The sequence below is a fragment of the Cervus canadensis genome, chromosome 1 (assembly GCF_019320065.1).
Source record: "Cervus canadensis isolate Bull #8, Minnesota chromosome 1, ASM1932006v1, whole genome shotgun sequence".
Lineage (NCBI taxonomy): Eukaryota > Metazoa > Chordata > Mammalia > Artiodactyla > Cervidae > Cervus > Cervus canadensis.
In genome coordinates, this window is record NC_057386.1 from 31,482,545 (window position 1) to 31,499,979 (window position 17,435).

At 49.4% G+C, this 17,435-nt stretch overlaps 1 protein-coding gene across 8 annotated transcripts in view; it reads left to right on the top strand.

Annotated features, from left to right (window-relative positions):
- The window catches only part of GAS7 (growth arrest specific 7), a 200,973-nt gene that overhangs the window by 144,170 nt on the left and 39,368 nt on the right, over nucleotides 1-17,435 (top strand). For 6 of the 8 annotated variants that reach the window (XM_043474140.1, XM_043474147.1, XM_043474163.1 and 3 more), the window contains exons 4-5: nucleotides 7,096-7,181; nucleotides 15,288-15,341. In XM_043474140.1, the coding sequence (XP_043330075.1) occupies nucleotides 7,096-7,181; nucleotides 15,288-15,341 (140 nt within the window). The remainder of the gene's footprint in view (nucleotides 1-7,095; nucleotides 7,182-15,287; nucleotides 15,342-17,435) is intronic. The other 2 variants (XM_043474154.1, XM_043474177.1) reach the window with 1 other exon arrangement.

Here is a 17,435-nt window from a genome sequence, read left to right on the forward strand (position 1 = left end):
ATGGAAAGCAGACCAGTGTGGCTGGAGGATGGGGGACAAGAAGAAGGGTGGTAGGTGATCGGGGAGGGGAGTCAGGGTCCAGAGGAAGGTGTTGTTGGGATTTCCTTCTGAGTGTGAGGGTTGGGATGGGGGTGAAAAGCAGTGAGGTGTCTTGTCTTTCTAGGAAGCTGCCTACTTGAAGCCACTGGGCAGCTCTTGGTTAGCAGTGATGGGGTTGGGGGTTACCTGCAAGGTGGGTGGGGGCATAAGGATGATGTAGAAGGAAAACATATTCAGGTTTACTGACTACAAGCATCCCATATGGTTGTTCCTGAAGATTGTGGAAAAACAGGAAGAATATAGGTGGGAACCACAAGTGAACCCAGCCAAGCCAAGCTTAGATAATGCCCCTTCAAGGAGGCAGAGGGGTGGAGGCGACCATGGGGCTCAGGTTTACTTTTTTTCTTTTGGCCACACCACTTGGTTTGCAGGATCTTATATCCTCGACCAGGGATCGAACCCATGCCCCCGGCAGTGAAAGCCCAGAATCCTAACCACTGGAATTGCCAGGGGATTCCCTCAGGTTTACCCTTGAGTTGAGCTTCTAAAGAGGATTAGAAGGACCACTCTGGACAGGGCCAGTTCGTTCTTCTTAGTGCAGGTTTGTCAGATGCCTGAAGCACAGCCAGGTTATAGCTGGGGAGAGAGGCCTGAAACACATCCAGTACCCACCCCCCACAGTCTGGGCTCCACCCTTGGAATGTTGGGGGCCACTTTGAGTCAGCGCCGGACCCAGGACTTTCGCTGTGTGGCCTCCTCTCAGATCACAGTGGGAGCTGTGTTTATTCAGTAACTATTAGAAGCATTTAATGCCAGGGTTTCCCGGTGGGGTCCATGTAAGTCAGCTTGAAACCGCAACAGAATACCGAAGGCTCTGTTCAGTAACTACTGCATGTATTAAAAACCATCTTTGGGCTGGTTTAACATGCCATGCAGCAGTAATGATTTATATGGAGAGAAATAGTAATAGGCAGATGGAAAGAAAAACACGAGTGAAAAATGAAGTTCTGGGAATTTCAGGTATGAGTTGCTGGGTCCAATGGATGCCAGCACAGACTAGTTCTGTCCTCTAGAACTTTCTGCACTAACGGAAATGTTCTGTCTCTACCCTGCCCAGGATGGTAGCCGTTGACCACATGCGGCTCCCGAATACTTGAAATGTATCTGCTCTGCTTGAAGAATGAAGTTTTCATTTTATTTAACTTAGTACTTTTCAAGTTCTAGAATAATTTTAGGCTTACAAAAGAAAATTGTGAAGACAGTACAGAGAGTTATTATATAGCCTGTACTCAGTTTCCCATAATTTTTATTTTTTATTTTTTGTGGTCACACTGCATGGCATGTGGGATCTTAGATCCCCAACCAGGGATGGAACCCACGCACCCTGCATTGGAAGGCGGAGTCTTAACCACTGAACTTCTGGGGAAGTCCCTCCCCTAATGTTAATGTCACATTACATAACCGCAGTCCATTTATCAAAACTAAGAAATCAAGGTAGTACAGTGTTATTAACTAGTCTGAATTTCATTTGACTTCACCAACTTTTTCAGTGTTGTCCTCCTCCTGTTCTGGGATCCCATCCTGGGTACCACCCTGCATTTGGATTATGTTTAAACTTAACGTGTTAGAATTTGAATAGCCACCTGTGACTGGTGGCTGCCCTGTCAGATGACAGAGCAGGCAGGCATGGAGAGTAAATTCCTTTCTGAGCTTCTAGGCCTGGACAGACATGGGTTGAACTTGCATTGTGTTTCCCTTCAGGATGGAGGAAATCTGTCTCTTATTGAGCTGCCCTGGGAGTGGGGGTATTGGGAAGCCTGGGTTCAGATGCTGGCTTTGCCCTATCTGGGGCTTGACTCTGCTAAGGAGTCATGCTTGGACAAGCAGCTTGCCTCCAGCAGCCAAGGAAAGCCAGATTGCAGGGGAGGGAGTGAGGTCTGTTGTTGATCAGGGAGGGCCCATCTTTGAGTCTGGAGTACATGCAGACAGCTGTGCACCCCGTGAGCAGAGCGCCCCAGGAAAGGGGCTTCAGAACCCAGGCCTCACCCCCAACACATCTTCTCCAGATCAGGAAGCCCCAGCCAGCCGTTTCCTCCCACAGAAGCGCAAGCAGAGACCCTGGCCCACTGCAGAATTATAAGCTGCCAGACCCAGCGCGCTTCCATGGCTCTCAACTAGGGATCACTGTTGACCCCAGGGGAAGGGCATGGGGCGCCACCTTGAGAAACACACTCCTGTTGGCGTTCCTTTCCTGGGGGCACTTGCAAAGGCCTGTTTAACCTTTGATAACCAGGACAATAGACTCAAATTTCCAACCTTTCACGTCCATAGACACATAGATGTGAGTTCTCTTTGGGGGAATACAGTTTACATCTTAGACAACCAGGGACACAGTGGGGACTGGGTAGTCAGAAATGTCAAGAACAGAAGGATTTCCAGACCAGAGGGCTATACATGTAAAACCTCTCCCCTAGGCAGACCTGGCCGATGGGCACACACCTGGGAAGGTGAATACGATGAAGAGCATCCTTTTAAGGCCACACAGGGCATAGTGGGGCAACGAGGCAGGGATGGTACCCACCCATCTGGCACGGGTGTTTGCCTTGGTAACCTGACTTAAAACCTACTTTCCCACAGCCCCAGCTTCGTTTCCCAAAGTGGGTTCCATGGCAGCACCTCTGCTTTCCTGGCACCTCCCCCCCATCCTGGTTCTTTGACCTTGTAAGCTTGGGATTGCCATGCTGCTGCCTTGATTGAGATTCACAGAGCACATCGGCATATTTTTAAAAGGCCTACCGTCAGATCCTGCCCTTACTTTCACTGCAGGTCACTTACAAAGAATGTCCTGCAGAATTGGTTGTTGTCACCTGCCTGGGTAGATACCTCGTTCCTCCAGGTTCAGATGTCATAGGAGTGAGGCAAGGATTTCCAGAACAGGGGCTTCCCAGATGTCTTTACATTGGGGAAAGAAGTTACTTGTTTATTCCAGAGAAAAGGGAGATGAGCCACACCCGCAGGAGGTGTCCAGGGCTGGTTTTCTTGTTTGGAAGAATTAAGTCTTACCTTTAGGGTGTTTTAGAGAATAGGACCTGGGCATTGGGGCTTGGAGGATAAACCATCTTACATGGCAAATTGGAATTGGGGAATGGAGTCAGAGTTATAGGGAGGGGGTGAGTTCTGGGCCGCAGACGATGCTGGCAATTCTCTGTTGGTCTTATTTCTGTTTCTTTATCCACCCCTCCACTAGCAAATGACTTCTCCTTTCTACAAATTATATGCCCCCTTCTCTCATTGTTTATCTCCCAGCGCCTCGCTTTGTTTAACTTCCCATAAAGAGGAATGAAATGTGTGTGTGTGTTTCTATTTTATTTGAAGTTACTAAAGTTACTAGATAGAGCTTTCTGTTCCCTTTTCTTTAAAACAGCTGAATTTGGTATTTTATATATGTTTTTTCTTGTATCCCCAACTGAATTATGGTCCTTATGGTTATGAGTGATCCTGGACTATATTTTATTTCATTTTTACCCCTGGGAGGCTGGAGGCCTCTAAAGCACCCACCTCTGGCCGTGTTCAGCTTTGCCCTCACCCTCAGTAAGCCGGGGGGCCCAGCGGCATGGGGGTTGCCCATCGGGACCATCTCGGGCGAGCTGTAACGGTTCAGGTCCCCAAGGATGACTTTTCCAAAGGTGCGGGGACCGTTGGAATAAAATGCAGTGAGACAGGGTGTCAGGGGAGAGGTGCTGTATGGGGAGAAATGGTTGAATGGAAAATTAGTTTTTCTTTCCCAGTAATTGTTTTGACATGAGCGGTAATTAGCCAACCGCTGACAAGCCAGAACTGAAGTGAGAACAAGGGGATGGATTAGGGGCAAATGCCATTGCATTAGATGGTTCCCGGCTGCTGTTAGCGTGGGGGCCACCAGTCTGGGGGAGGCTACAGGCAGGAGAATGGCATGTTGAGGGTGCACTTTTGGGGGTGCTGTGGTGGGAGAAAGCGGGGATCAGAAAGACTGCCCTCAAGAAGATGGGGACCACCTTGGGTTACAAGGACCCGGTAGCATTAAAGGTAGTGACTGCTTCTAAACTAAGGCCTGCTCAGGTAAGAGCTTTCATATTCATTTTCGTAGTCAACTGAACAGTGGTTCCATTTTTGTTCTTGTCCTTAGGGGATTTTAGGATCAGGGCAATGCTGTCTTTGTAGAATAAACTGAGAAAGTCACCAGGTATATCTATACTGTGCAGTGTGGGCCTATATATTTCTTTCATGAGTTTGAATGACTTTGCCTATAAAACCATCTGGATCTGATGTCTTTTGACAGGGAGGTCCTTTTTCAAATGTTTTACTCATTTTGGTGTTTCTGGTATCCTTTGAAATCATTTTGATCATTTGAATCTTACGGAAAGTTTCATATTTATTAGCATAGAACTATAGATCAAATCTCTTGCATTAAAAAAAAGTTTCTGTTTGCCGTCTAATTCCCGATTCTAGGCATTTGTGTCTTCTTTCACTCTCAAATTAGGCTGATCTGCCTTTTTTATCTTTGTCATTCTCTACCCCTCAACCCCTCAAACAACCAGAGTTGCTAATATTATCCTGTCTCCTAGCTTACTAATTTCTCGTACCATATTTATATCCTTTTCTCATGTTTTCCTTGGATTAATTTTATTGGCTTTTAAATTTTTTTTCTAAATTCTTGAGTTGAATGTTTAGTCCATTTATTTTTATTCTCTTGGCCTTGGTAATGCAATAATTAAGGCTATGAATTTTCCTCCAAATATAATTCAGGCCCTTTCCCATTTGTTTTGATATGTTCTTTTTCATTATTTTTTAAATATTGTGTAATTATAGTTTGAAATTGCTCTTTGACCTGAGATTATTTTTTAAGAGGGCATTCTCTTAAATGTCCAAGCTTCTGGGGTCAGGTTAGGGGGAGAGATAGGGACCTTGTCTATTTGTTCTTTCATTATTTCTATCTACTTTTATTGCTTTCCAGTCAAAGAATATGTCTTGTGTTATTTATGCCTTTTGCAATTTATTGATACTTTATTTATGGGTTAAGTAGGCCCAACATTTTTAATGTACCATGGCTTCTCAGTAAAAAGAGATTATCTCTGTTTATAGGGTATGATGTTTAATCCATCTAGTTCAATCAGCCTTTTAAATTAAATCACTGAGACATTCCACTTCCTGACTTTTGTCCACGAAATCAGTCTTAGACTGAAAGCAGTCTTAAGATTTCCTACTGTTGTCTTCAAATTCTCCAGCATTTGCGTTTTGTCCATTTCGGTGCTGTGCTCCTTGAGAAGTTACGTTTCTTGAGTGTTATGACTGCCTCACAAGTAGTATTTATCTATCCAGTTTACTGTGCCATTGCTACCACGGCCTGTGCCAACCTGAGTAGGTTCTCCTCTGAGGCCTCAGTGTTCAGTGATGCCCTTGGACTCCTACCCCCCACCCCTGCCTTTTACCTAGAGGACTCTTGGGTAGAATCAGCAGCTTCTTGAGGGCCCTGAGTATAGACCAGGAGCATGGTTGGCCATGTGAAACTAACTTGTTTCTTCTTGTGTCCTAAGCCACTGCCCTGGGCCCCAGCTGTGTGGCCAGTGTTTCGTTGTCCTGGTGCATCTGTGCCCACCCTTCTTCCAGAGTTTCCAGCCAACTCTCAGATCAGGAGAGACCCAGTTACCCCAGAGGTGCTGGGTGCACCTCTGCTCACAGGTGCCCTGAATTTTCCCCTGCAGTTGGTGGAGAATGGGGGACACACCCCCGGCATGAAAAGGGCTCTCCATGGCGTGGCCTTCACACCCCATTGCTTGCCCCTGGCCCTTGCCCTGAGAATGGGCAAAAGGTAATAACTTTAGTCCCTCCTCCTTTACCTCCTCCCTCTCTGTTGGGTGCTGGCGACAAGACCCACGAGTGGACATCACTGTGTCCATCCTTCTTCAGGCCGACCTGCAGTGTGTGTGTTGTAGCAAATCCTCCAAAGCCTGGGGCGTCAGGAAGATGGCTTTCCTGGTGTCCAGAGATCATACAAGCTTGGGGCTCAAGGCCACTAGATTAAGGAACTTCGTGAAAAGAGAATTCATCCATTCTCTTCATGAAGTGCTTTATAATTTAACAGATCCTTGCTGCAGGTGTGGGTTTTCATCCCAACAGAGTAGGTTTGGAGACTAGGTAGAAGTGGTCCCATTTTACAGATGGAGAAGCTGAGGCTTCACTAACTGTATCCATGAGAGGGCAAGGCTGCCTCTGGGAACTGAGGATGCGTGGACCTCAGTGCGTATGTGTGATGTCAGGACCAGGCAGCAGTGTTGGGGGCTTCAATAGGCGCCCCCTGGGAGCCTTGAGGCCATAGAAATTGGCAAATACTACAGACCGGGACTCTCCATCCTCGAGTATCAGCTCATGTTGGGAGCATGAGTGAGTGTCATAGGGATAGACTTTTAGAGCCTTGAATATTTTTTTGTCTTAATTTTAGCAAAACCAGGACTCATGAAGGCTGTCATATGATCCCCTGACTCTTAATTAGCAAAGCCAAATTTCCTAGAAACCCGTGAGGCCAGTTCTCTTGTCATTAAACTGACATTCCAGTGGGTGAGGGGGAGGAGGCCCTCAGGGAGGAAGTCCTTGGGTGGGGAGTTGTTGGGGGGGGCGGGGCAGTGATTTGCAGGAGGGTGGGGGTGTCCCCACCTGACTCTAGAGAGAGATTGGGCCCTTGATCTGCACCAGTGACCACGGCTGATGAGGTTATTTTTGGCGATGATTGTTGGACTGTGATGCCTCTCTTCCTACTGAGCATCTTTCTTTTCTTTGGTTCAAAAAGGTCCCCCAGGAGATTGGTTAGTTGGGGGCTGGGGCTTGGGAGATGCTCTCAACCCATCTCCAGCCCCGCAGATAGGAGTGAGATCCAGAGAGGTGGTCCTGGCTGTGCAAGACCCCTCAGAGGCAGACAATGAGGTGGGAGAAGGGGCCCAGCTGCCCCTGTGGTCTGCAAGGTCGGAGGGGCCTGTCTGTGGCCAGCACAGCAGCATCTGAGCGGTGTTTCTGTCCCCGCAGTGAATGGATACCACACGTCAGGGACCCCAGCGCACCCTCCCGAGACTGCCCACATGAGCGTCCGAAAATCCACCGGTGATTCCCAGGTAAGGGGCCCTGTTCCGGGAGGTAGGGGCAGCCCTTAGGTCGGTCCAGGGAGGCGTCATTAGAATGGGGACACTGTAGGGGTCCAGGTAGCTACAGCCCAGTCCTGCCTCAGGTAGGAAGAGGTTGGTATCCAGGTCATTCCAATGTACCATGATTGCAAGAGAGCTGGTGTGATTATGGTTTGGTTTTCTCTAGAAGTTGAAGATAGTCGGTTTTTTCTTTTTTCCTTTGACCCAAGCCACACGGCTTGAGGGATCTTAGTACACCAACCAGGGATTGAACCCGAACCTCCTGCAGTGGATATATGGAGTCTTAACCACTGGACTGCCTTGGAAGTCTCTGGAAATTGAGGATGCTTTTGATGGGTTGACAGTAATGAGATTATAACCTCTCTGTGTTGGGGCAGAAGGTTCCATCCTGCTGTCTGGATTCCTAATGAGTCCAGATTTCCCAACACTTTAAGAATACGGGTGAGTCCAGGCCATTTTCCTTCTCTGCTTTGCGCTTTCCCACCCCCAGACTTCACCCAGAGTGGAACTGAGTCAAACATTTTGTCACATCTGATCATCCAGAGAGGGGCAGCTGCGGAGTAGAAGGACATGGGAGTGTGTTTTAAGATTCCCATCCTGTGTTCCCATGTGTCATCTCAGCCGAAACTTGTGCAAACGTAGGCAAGAGGTGTCAGTACTATTCCCGTGTTACAGATGCGGTCATAGAGTCCCAGACCAGATAAGTGACTCGAGCAGGTTGACACGATTACCAGGTGGTCAGACCAGACTCGATGCCAGATTCTTCCAGTGGCCTTAAGCTCTGTCTAAGGAACCGGGGACAGGTCTTATGTGGTCCATCCATGAATTATCACAAGATGTCCTTAAGCAGGAGCCTCCAAACCAGCCCTTTCAGGAGTTAAGATGCCAGGCCCCAAGGATGGTGGTGGCAGTGATGTGATAACAGTAGTTGCTTGTTGTCAACAGCAGTGGGTTCTGTGTGCTGGTCCCTAAAGGAAAGACCTTGTGGTCACAGCGGCTCCAATGTGACACTTAGCTGAAATGCAGGCGAGAGGGGCATGAGAGCACGTGTTAGGACCCAAAACATGGTGAGCTATGCCTGGGCGGGGCGAAGCCAGAGGAAACTCCAGTGGAGGCCCGTAGCGGTCCTGGTGTGCAAATCGGTCGTCCGACCTGGGTATATGGGGCAAGAAACCTCAGAAACCTAATTATGTTCTTGTGTTAGGAGGCTGAGCCTTGGGCTCAGGTCCATTCAGTTCAAACTCTGGAGGAGAATTAGGACATCGGGGTGAGGCGAGGCCCCATACATATTGATGGATGGACGAATCACCCCAGGCCTCCTGTTAGAATGCAGATTCTGATTCAGGAGGTCTGGGGAGGGGCCTGAGGTTCTCTGTTTCTAGCGAGCCCCCAGGGGCTGCTGCTGCCTCAGGTGGGGGACCGTGTCATGACAGGCGTGACAGGCGAGCATCCGGGCACAGTTAGCTGTAGCAGCACATGTGTGTCCCCTTCATCCTCTGCTCACAGCACACACCACAGCCCTGGCCCTGTGTGTTTCCTGCAGAGCCCCCCTCTCAACACAGCCTGTCGGTCTGTTCGAAATGAAGCTCATATGCCACCCAACTGCAGAGTGTTTTCTTGAGACATCAGCCCAAGTTCTGCTGTGGTTTCTCAGCAACTAGAGAGGCACCAAGGAAGGATATTGGAAACAGTCCCCTCTGCCCCTCCCCCATCATTCTTCTTTCCTTCTCTAATGACACATGACTCCCCCATCCCGAAACACTCTCAAGTTGTTACTTAATCATTTAAAGCAACATGTATCCTGATCCCTATAACCTCCTGGGAAGCTGGTTGGACATTGTGTTGCTGTAAGACCTTGACCCAGGAATTTCCCTCCAGGCATCTGTTCTTGGAATACACGCAGGGATTCTGATCTGTGTAAAGCTGTTCACTCAAGCATACAGCCCTTGACCCAGCCTAACTGTCCAGTAACAGGGGATGGGTAAAATGGATAATGGCCTTGAACGTCTGTCTGGCCAACAGTGCCATGCAGCCATGGAAACACATTCTTCTGGAGAAAATGTACTGATTTAAGAAAATGCAGAGACCATAATAGTGAATGCAAAAAGCAGAACGAAACTGCATGTATGTATGTATGTTCAGTCGGTCAGTCGTGTCCAACTCTTTGGAGAGCCCATGGACTGTAGCCCACCGGGCTCCTCTATCAATGGGGTTTCCCAGGCAAAAGTACTGGGGTGGGTTGCCATTTCGTCCTCCAGGGGATCTTCCCAACCCAGGGATCGAACCCACGTCTCCTGCCTGTCTCCTACATTACAGGTGGATTCTTTACCTGCTGAGCCATCCGGGAAGTCCCAAAGCTGCATTTATGGTCCATCTTGTTTGGGAGAAGGAAATCTACCCATACATGAAGACATGTGACTGGATGAAAAAATAAACCCAAACATTGGTATTTCTGTCCAGTTCTCGATCAGGGGACATTTGCCAATGTTTGGATATTTTGGTTGTCACAGCTGGGCAGGGGGTGTCACTGGCATCTGGTCAGTGGGACCAGAGCTATTACTAAGTAAGGTTCAGGGCAGCCCCACAACAAAGAATTACCCAGATTGAAAAGATGAAGGGTGCTGAGGTTGAGAAACTTCAGTCGAAGGTGATGTTTATTTTCTTTAGACTTTTAAGTATTTTTAAAATTTTCTAAAATAAACACATTTTACTTTTATAGACAGCAGATACAATGAGACCTAAGAAACAAAGAGTTAGAGGTGAGGTGTTGGGGATGAAGGAAAGGTCAGCTCCGGAGACCCTGGCCTGAGTGCTGCTTCAGGACAGGTGGAGTCCCATGTATTCCTTTTTTGGATGGTAACATTCAGAAGGTGAGGTATCATCAGAGTAACAAAAATAACTAGTGCAGCACGTGGAGAGAACAAAATACGTGTGTCCACCAGTTTGCAGCACGGTAAGGTAGAATGTTAGCCTGTTAGGCTGTGAAAGTGTTCATGTTCCTGCAGAGCTGGCTGTCCACAGAGGCACCAGAGAACAGTCATAGAAATAGGTTAAGAAGGGTTGGTATTTACAGAGAGCACTACCGATAAATGGTCCTCAGAATATGTATAAGCGCGCTTCAGCAAGCTCAGTGTTTACTCCCCCATCCCAGGCTGTCAACTATAATTAGTGACAATTATCACCTAATAATATTACAGGTGGTGAAGAATCTACCTGCCGATGCAGGAGAGGCTAGAGATGTGGGTTCGATCCCTGAGTCAGAAAGATCCCCTGGAAGAGGGCATGGCAACCCACTCCAGTATTCTTGCCTGGAATATTCCATGGACAGAGAAGCCTGATGGGTTACAGTCAGTGGGGTCACAAAGAGTTGGACGCGACTGAGTGGCTTTGATAGATAGAGCACGCTGCAATACTGAAAGAGTGAATGAATGAATGAGTAAATGAAGGAATGAACACATGGCCATTTGAGATGTTGGGTCAGGGTAGATACAGTACCTTGTCACACCTCTCTTGTGCCCTTTTACTACTGCCTGTTGGCTGCCCCTCCTTGAGAAAGTTAAGAAAATTAGAATGTTGGGCAGGTGGGGGGCATGTGTAATCTTCATGGAAACCAGAAATGTGTCTGTACCATCATGGGTGGAACTGAGTGGCTGGGTGACCTGCAGCCCCCGAGGGTGCCCACCCTCTCCTCCCACCCCTAGCTCCACGAGACCTGGAAGGCTGGGCATAGGTGGTGGTAATCTGGTGCCACCCGGTGGAGGTTTGCAAGTGTGCAGCCCTGGGGCGAGCTACGTGGGTGATGGATGCAGGGGACCCACTTGATGGGAGGTTAGGGGATCAGAGACTGGGAATAGTCATGCTGGCCTTGGCAGAAGCACATCCGAGCCTGTCCCCTGCCTGCCTGCCTGCCAGGGCTACAGTGATTTTAGCCCCCTCTGATCCCTGTGCAGGAAGGCAAGGAACATGCCCACTAGAGCCTAGACTCTTGTGACTCACTTTCCAACTGTTTTAGCTTTCCATGAACTGTTCCCCAGGAAGGTTGTCTTTAGATGCAGAAGAGAGGAAAGGGAGTGGGACCAAGAGCTTGAAAACTTCAGGGACCTGTTGGAGGAGACAGTGTCTGATGAAGGGAGAGGTGAGATTCTGAGAGCTCATTTACTCAATGGGTCTCTTCCTTCCCTACTTGGTAAATAGCTCATGTTCTATTGAACATGTATTTCTTTGCCAGGCACTGAGTCATAGACAGATAAAGCCCTTATCTTGTCAAGGTTAGGGCTTCCCTGGTGTCTCAGATGGTAAAGAATCTGCCTGCAATGCAGGAGACCCAGGTTCAATCCCTGGGTTAAGAAGATCCCCTGGAGAAGGGAATGGTTACACACTCCTGTATTCTTGCCTGAAAAATCCCACGGACGGAGGAACTGAGTGGACTATAGTCTGGGGGGGGTCACAAAGAGTCAAACATGACGGGTGACTAGCACTTCCACTTGATAGAGGTTAGTAGCTGGGGCTGGAGAGAGACAAATGTTGATTTCATATTGGCAGTGATGGGGCTGGAGGGGAGTGTGTGCTCTAAAGACCTGACCAAGTGGTGGTGGAAATGTTTGGAGATGGGCTCTTTAATAAAAGCTGAGACTGGAAAAATCAGCAGAGGTTTAGCTTGGTCGAGAATGATGGTAGGGGAACAGCAATCCAGGTGGAGGGAACAGCATATGTGGATGCTTAGAGGCAATGATTTTGAAAAAGCCATTGAGGCCAAGCAGGACTATGGTTCATTGTGTTAGCAAGCGTGGGGAAGACAGAAGAGGAGGCCAGAGAAGTCCTCAAGGCTGTTTTTAGGAGCTTGGGTTTTGTCTTAATAGTGCTAGAGCCCCTGAGAGGTTTCACACTGGGTTCTACCAGCTGAGGGTGTGGGAGCCAGATTCTTCACATGCAAGGAGATCAGGCTCAGAAGACATCACAGAGCCACAGGCCCATGGAGTCAGCTGGGAATGACCAGCCATGGTCTCACAGGCACTGCCTCATCTGTCACCACCCTTGATGGGTCTTTACAGTGCCAGCCAAGCAGCCCAGGTGAGGCCAGGAAACCGGGCTGGGGAGAGGTTTAAAAAAAAGAGGAGAAAAACCTTCTAGAAGCATAGGAAAGAGAAATTAAAAAAAAAAAAACAACACTTTTGTTATGGACATTTATAAGCATTTGTAAGAGCAGAATGAATATTATAAAGGAACAATGGACCAATCATTTAACTTAAGCAGGAGACCTGGGTTTAATCCCTGGGTCAGAAAGATCCCCTGGAGGAGGAAATGGCAACCCATTCCAGTATTCTTGCCTGGAGAATCCCATGAACAGAGGAGCCTGGCGGGCTACAGTCCATGGGGTCACAAAGAGTCAGACGCAACTTGGCAACGAAACAGCAGCAGCAAATACAGGCATATACACATACACATATATGTAAGATCTGTGGGGTGATAGTGTCAGGCCACGTGCATGCTCTGTCTCTTACCAGCCTTTTCTCTCAGCCTTTTCAAGCATCCATGTTGACTGTGGCCTGAGTCTTTGACATTGAGGTTTGCCAGTGGTGATGTTTGAATTCCTTGCACACGTTTTATAGACCTTCTTCTGTTTAAAAAAAAAAAAAAAATGCTGCCCCTCCTCCATCCACATTTTGGAGTAATCCACATTACTCCAAAATGGATGGTCCTCTTTACTCCAAATGAGGTTATTATTCATAGTAATGCTTCAGTGGTCCCAGATTTGGGGGTGGAAGCCCCTTTGAGCTGGTGTCTGTGTCCTTTTGTTATATCACACCATTCATCAAACCCTTTTTTTTACCTCCTGGCACAGGAGTTCCAGGTCCACCTGGCCTTTGGAACTAGTCGATTCTCCAAGGAGCCTGGGTTCCTTTTAGCGGGGCATCGTGTTAAAAACCACTTCTGGTTTTTAATACAACTATGCCACCCTGAACGCATCTGATCTCGGAAGCTAAGCAGGGTTGGGCCTAGTTAGTACTTGAATGAGAGAAACCACTTCGTTATAGCAGGTATTCTCAGCGTGGCTGAGATGTCGTTCCACCTGGGCCCTTTCAGTGGAGGGCTGCAGGGTGTATGTGTCTGTGTGTGAGTATGTGTGTATATATGCTTGTATGTGATGTTTATGTAGTATGACATTCAGATAATGGGCACAGGTCACCAGCAGCAAAGACAGAACACGAGACCGCCCGGAGGACCCTGTGACCCCCGTGTGCAGCACTAGCCAAAACCGCATAGCTAGGAGGGCAGAGACCTGCACCCACGCTTAGAACATCCCCACCCCTGCCTCACAGTGCTATTACTTGCCCTCGGAGTAAGGTCACCCACCGGAGGAGGGTGACCTCTGTGTCCAGCATCGTCCCAGACAGCCTTGGACACAACGGTCCCCAAGTCAGTGTGTGTGGATGACAGAGATGTTTCTTTGGCCCCTGCAGAGACACCTGGAGAGATTGTCCCAGATCTCTAAGTGGAGGGATGGGGAGGCAGGAAAGGGTCATTCAGGCTTGGGTGTCAGTTTGCTCTGTTTACCTGCCTTGTGTCCTGGGACACATTGATGTCTGCAAACCTCGGTGTCCTCATCTGTACAATGATGGTGATGCCAGTAACCTCCTGGGGTCAGGAGGACTCAGGGGGCAGGTCCTCAGCTAATCAGATGCCTCCAGAGCTTAAGGACCATTGGCAACAGGTAAAACTGAGGCTCAGAGCCAAGTTAACTTGACGGGATATCAAGGGCAGTGAGTTCATCTTCTCATCTATGAAACGACGATGTTTGCTGAACAGTCCAGGGATGTCAGTTTTCAGTAGTGGACTTCACTTACCGGACATGGTAGATCTGGGTGGGAGTGAGGGGCTGAGGGTGGGTCTAGCGGGGAAGAGTCCAGGAGTAAGGGGACCATGGGTAGGAACTCCCTTAAGCTCCTTATTTTGCCTGATGAGCAGTTGGGTTCCTGAGGCAGGGGCTGGCTTCCCCCCACCCCGACAAGACACTCATCTTGCTGGGTGATCCAGGGCTGTGCTGGATGTGGGGATGGGAGCTGTTGGTTCCCTGGGGCTTGCTAGAGAAGCCCTTCCATGCTTTTTCTGGGCCTTTCCCTGTAAAGGCCTAGCAGGTACTTTCTTCCGTCCCACTAGAGACAGAATAAGGCTGTGAGTCCCGGGATACACATGATGCTGCCGCAGTGCCTTAGGGGCCAGCCTGCTTCCCAGCCCGACGCGTGGCTCAGGACAGGAGTGCTTGCTCAGGGACCCTACTGAGTCCCTAATGTAACAGCTGATGGGACAGCAAAGACCCAGACTTGACCTCCCCCGTCAGGGCCATAGACTCTTAGGATCATTGTGGTGTTTTCAGCTGGCAATCCTGAATTTTCCATTCCAGGGCCATCCAGGGACTAGAGGCAAGCTACTGAGTTCCTGTGGGCCCAGTGGTCCTTGGGACGAGGGTCTTCTTGCCGGCAAAGGAAAGACCTAAAAAGGCAACCCCAAAGTCTGAGGGGAAGCTGAAACACAGCCTTCCTGCTCTTGGGGTAGGGAGGGTGACAAGTCACGGAGGTGTGGCCGAGCACCCCAGTCCACAGTGCATGGATCCGGGGTGTAATATGTTGCACAAGGTGGGGAATTTGGAATAAGATGTCTTGTTCTGAATCCCATACCAGCAGATGGTGGCCCACAGTCCACCTTAACTCTCTACTCCAGGGTAGATTCTGCAGGTGGAGACAGTGCTCAGAACTGCTTACCAGCAGAGGGCAGCTGAAGGGTTAACGCTCCCAGCCACCGATGGGGAGATGAGGAGGCAGACCTGCTTTGGAGCAGTTTTCTCAGAGCTCGTGTTGGAGGTTTCCTCCCATTCGCCTTCAAGCCGGGGCATGGAAGGCTCCTGCCTGCCCCTTCCCAGAACATGGTGACTTAGGGCTTAACAGCAACTGAAGGAGCATCCTCGAACTTCCCTGGCACAGGGCTTTTAACCCATCCCTCCACCTTCAGGGAACCCAAAGGGAAAGGATGTCCAATATGGAGAACAGCTCTGACGATGTTTCTTGCCTCTCTCCCCAGAACCTGGGATCCTCGTCACCAAGCAAAAAGCAGAGCAAGGAAAACACCATCACAGTAAGTGGCTCCCGCGTGGCAGGTGGGGTGGCAGGTTGGGACTCTGGTCCACGGCTGGGCTGTTGCCATGGCAATGTGGACCTCTGAGTGGAAGCGATGCCCAGCCTAGAATCTGGGAAGTTCCAAAGCTTGGATGTAGCTGAAGTTTCCTACCCGCCCCTGCTGCCTTGCCCCAGCCCTTCTTCTGTTGATTTCTTATTTCACTTTTTCTCTCCGGGCAAACAAGTGGAAGGATGGTGCTCAGAATGATGCCAGAAACCATTTTTCGCAGGGCGGGCAAGGGAAGGTGGTGTGCAGGAGTGGGTGGGAGGGGGTGGACTGTGCTCTGAGCAAGTGACATGACGTGTAAATTACAGCCATGGCAGGGTGGCTTTTGTGCGGGGTAACTTCTGGAAGACGTCAAAGTTAAAAGCAAGAGAAAGCGCCCTAAGAATAGAGTTCCTGATGGGGAAGCAGGCAGCCTCTGCCTAGAGCAGCCACACAGTCTCCCAGGGCTCTTCGGAAAGCCTGCCAAGACTCACCGCCCCCCCTCCACCCCGTGGAGGCTAAAGAGGACCTCCCCCCACTTGCCTCCCCCCTGCCCCGACCCCACATCAGCCTTGTGCTTGGGGAAAGCTGGCACTGAATGTCAACGTCCCTCCACGTAGAGAAACAACTTGTCTATCTGCTCAGATAGCCCAGAACTTGGAGACGGGAGAAGTGTGGTCCTGGGTATGTGGTTTTGACCAAGTGCTGCAGAGCTGGGGCTGGGGGATGGGTCCCTCGGGCCCCATCACACAGTCCTTGCCCTGATGCCCACCCCCACGGAGATGGAAGTGAGAGGGAGACCCTTGCCCCGGCTCATGCAGGCTGCACATCCACTTTGGAAGAAGCAGTGGGCAAGCAGTGACAGCAACAATCATAATTGCTGCCACTGCGTGTGCATTTATTATGCACCAGTAGGATTCTGAGCACCCATTCTAGTCTCCAGTCACTGAGGGAGGGAGCGGGTGATTGGACCAAGGTGGGTGTGGGGACGGGGAACCTAGACTCTGAAGCCAGGGTATCAGTCACAGCACTTCTGAGCTGGGCAGCGACCTGGGGACGCTTTCCTGGCCTCTCTGTGTCTCGGTGTCCCCATCTGCACAATGGGGAGATGGTGGGCATGTGCGCGCTAGGGATGGTGTAAGGACTGAGTGAGTTCATACCTGGAAAGCCCTTAGAACAGCCTGGCACACAGTAGGTGTTCAGTTCACACTAGCCTCCTCATCGCCCTATTTACAGATGAGGAAACTGAGGCACAGAACAGGACCTCACCCAAGGTCACACAGCTAGGAAGCATCAGGGCTTGAAACCTGTGGGCCCCCCCCCCTTTTTTTTTAATTAATTTTTATTCGAGTAGAGTTGGTTTACAATGTCGAGTTAAGTTTCTGCTGAACAGTGAAGTAAATCAGCTATATGTATATATACGTCCCCTCTTTTTTGGATTTCCTTCCCATTTAGGACAGCACAGGGCATTGAATAGAGTTCCCTGAGCTCTACACGAGGCTCTACCAGTCATCTACTCTATCCATAGTATCAGTAGTGTGTATATGTCAATCCGCACCTCCCAATTCCTTCCACCCTTCCCCTTCCCACTTGGTATCCATACATTTGTTCTCTATTTCTGCTTTACAAATAAGACCACCTATACCATTTTTTTTAGATTCCATATACATGCGTTAATATACAATGTAAACAAATACTGTATATTAAAGCATATATCTGAGACCCAAACTCTTACCACCGGCAGTCTCCCCCTGGAAGTTGCCCTCTGAGCTGGGGGACCAAGTGACTCAGTGTGGGGCAAGCAACAGCTTCCTTGTTACTGGAGCTGATGGGCAGGGCATGGGAGACCCCCACCCCACCCCACCTCCCGGGCAAACCTCCCGTGGGTGCATCTTTGCAAAAAGCCCCTAGGGTGCTAGGGCAAAGTAGGAGCTCCTTAAGTTTTCTGAAATCGGGAGAAGAAAGTGCCAGAGGGGGAATATGTTAGCATTGTAGAAGGATAGTGAATAGAGAAGTGAAAAGGGGGAAGCAGAGGGTTACGCCTCCCTTGGGTGATGGTGCACCTCT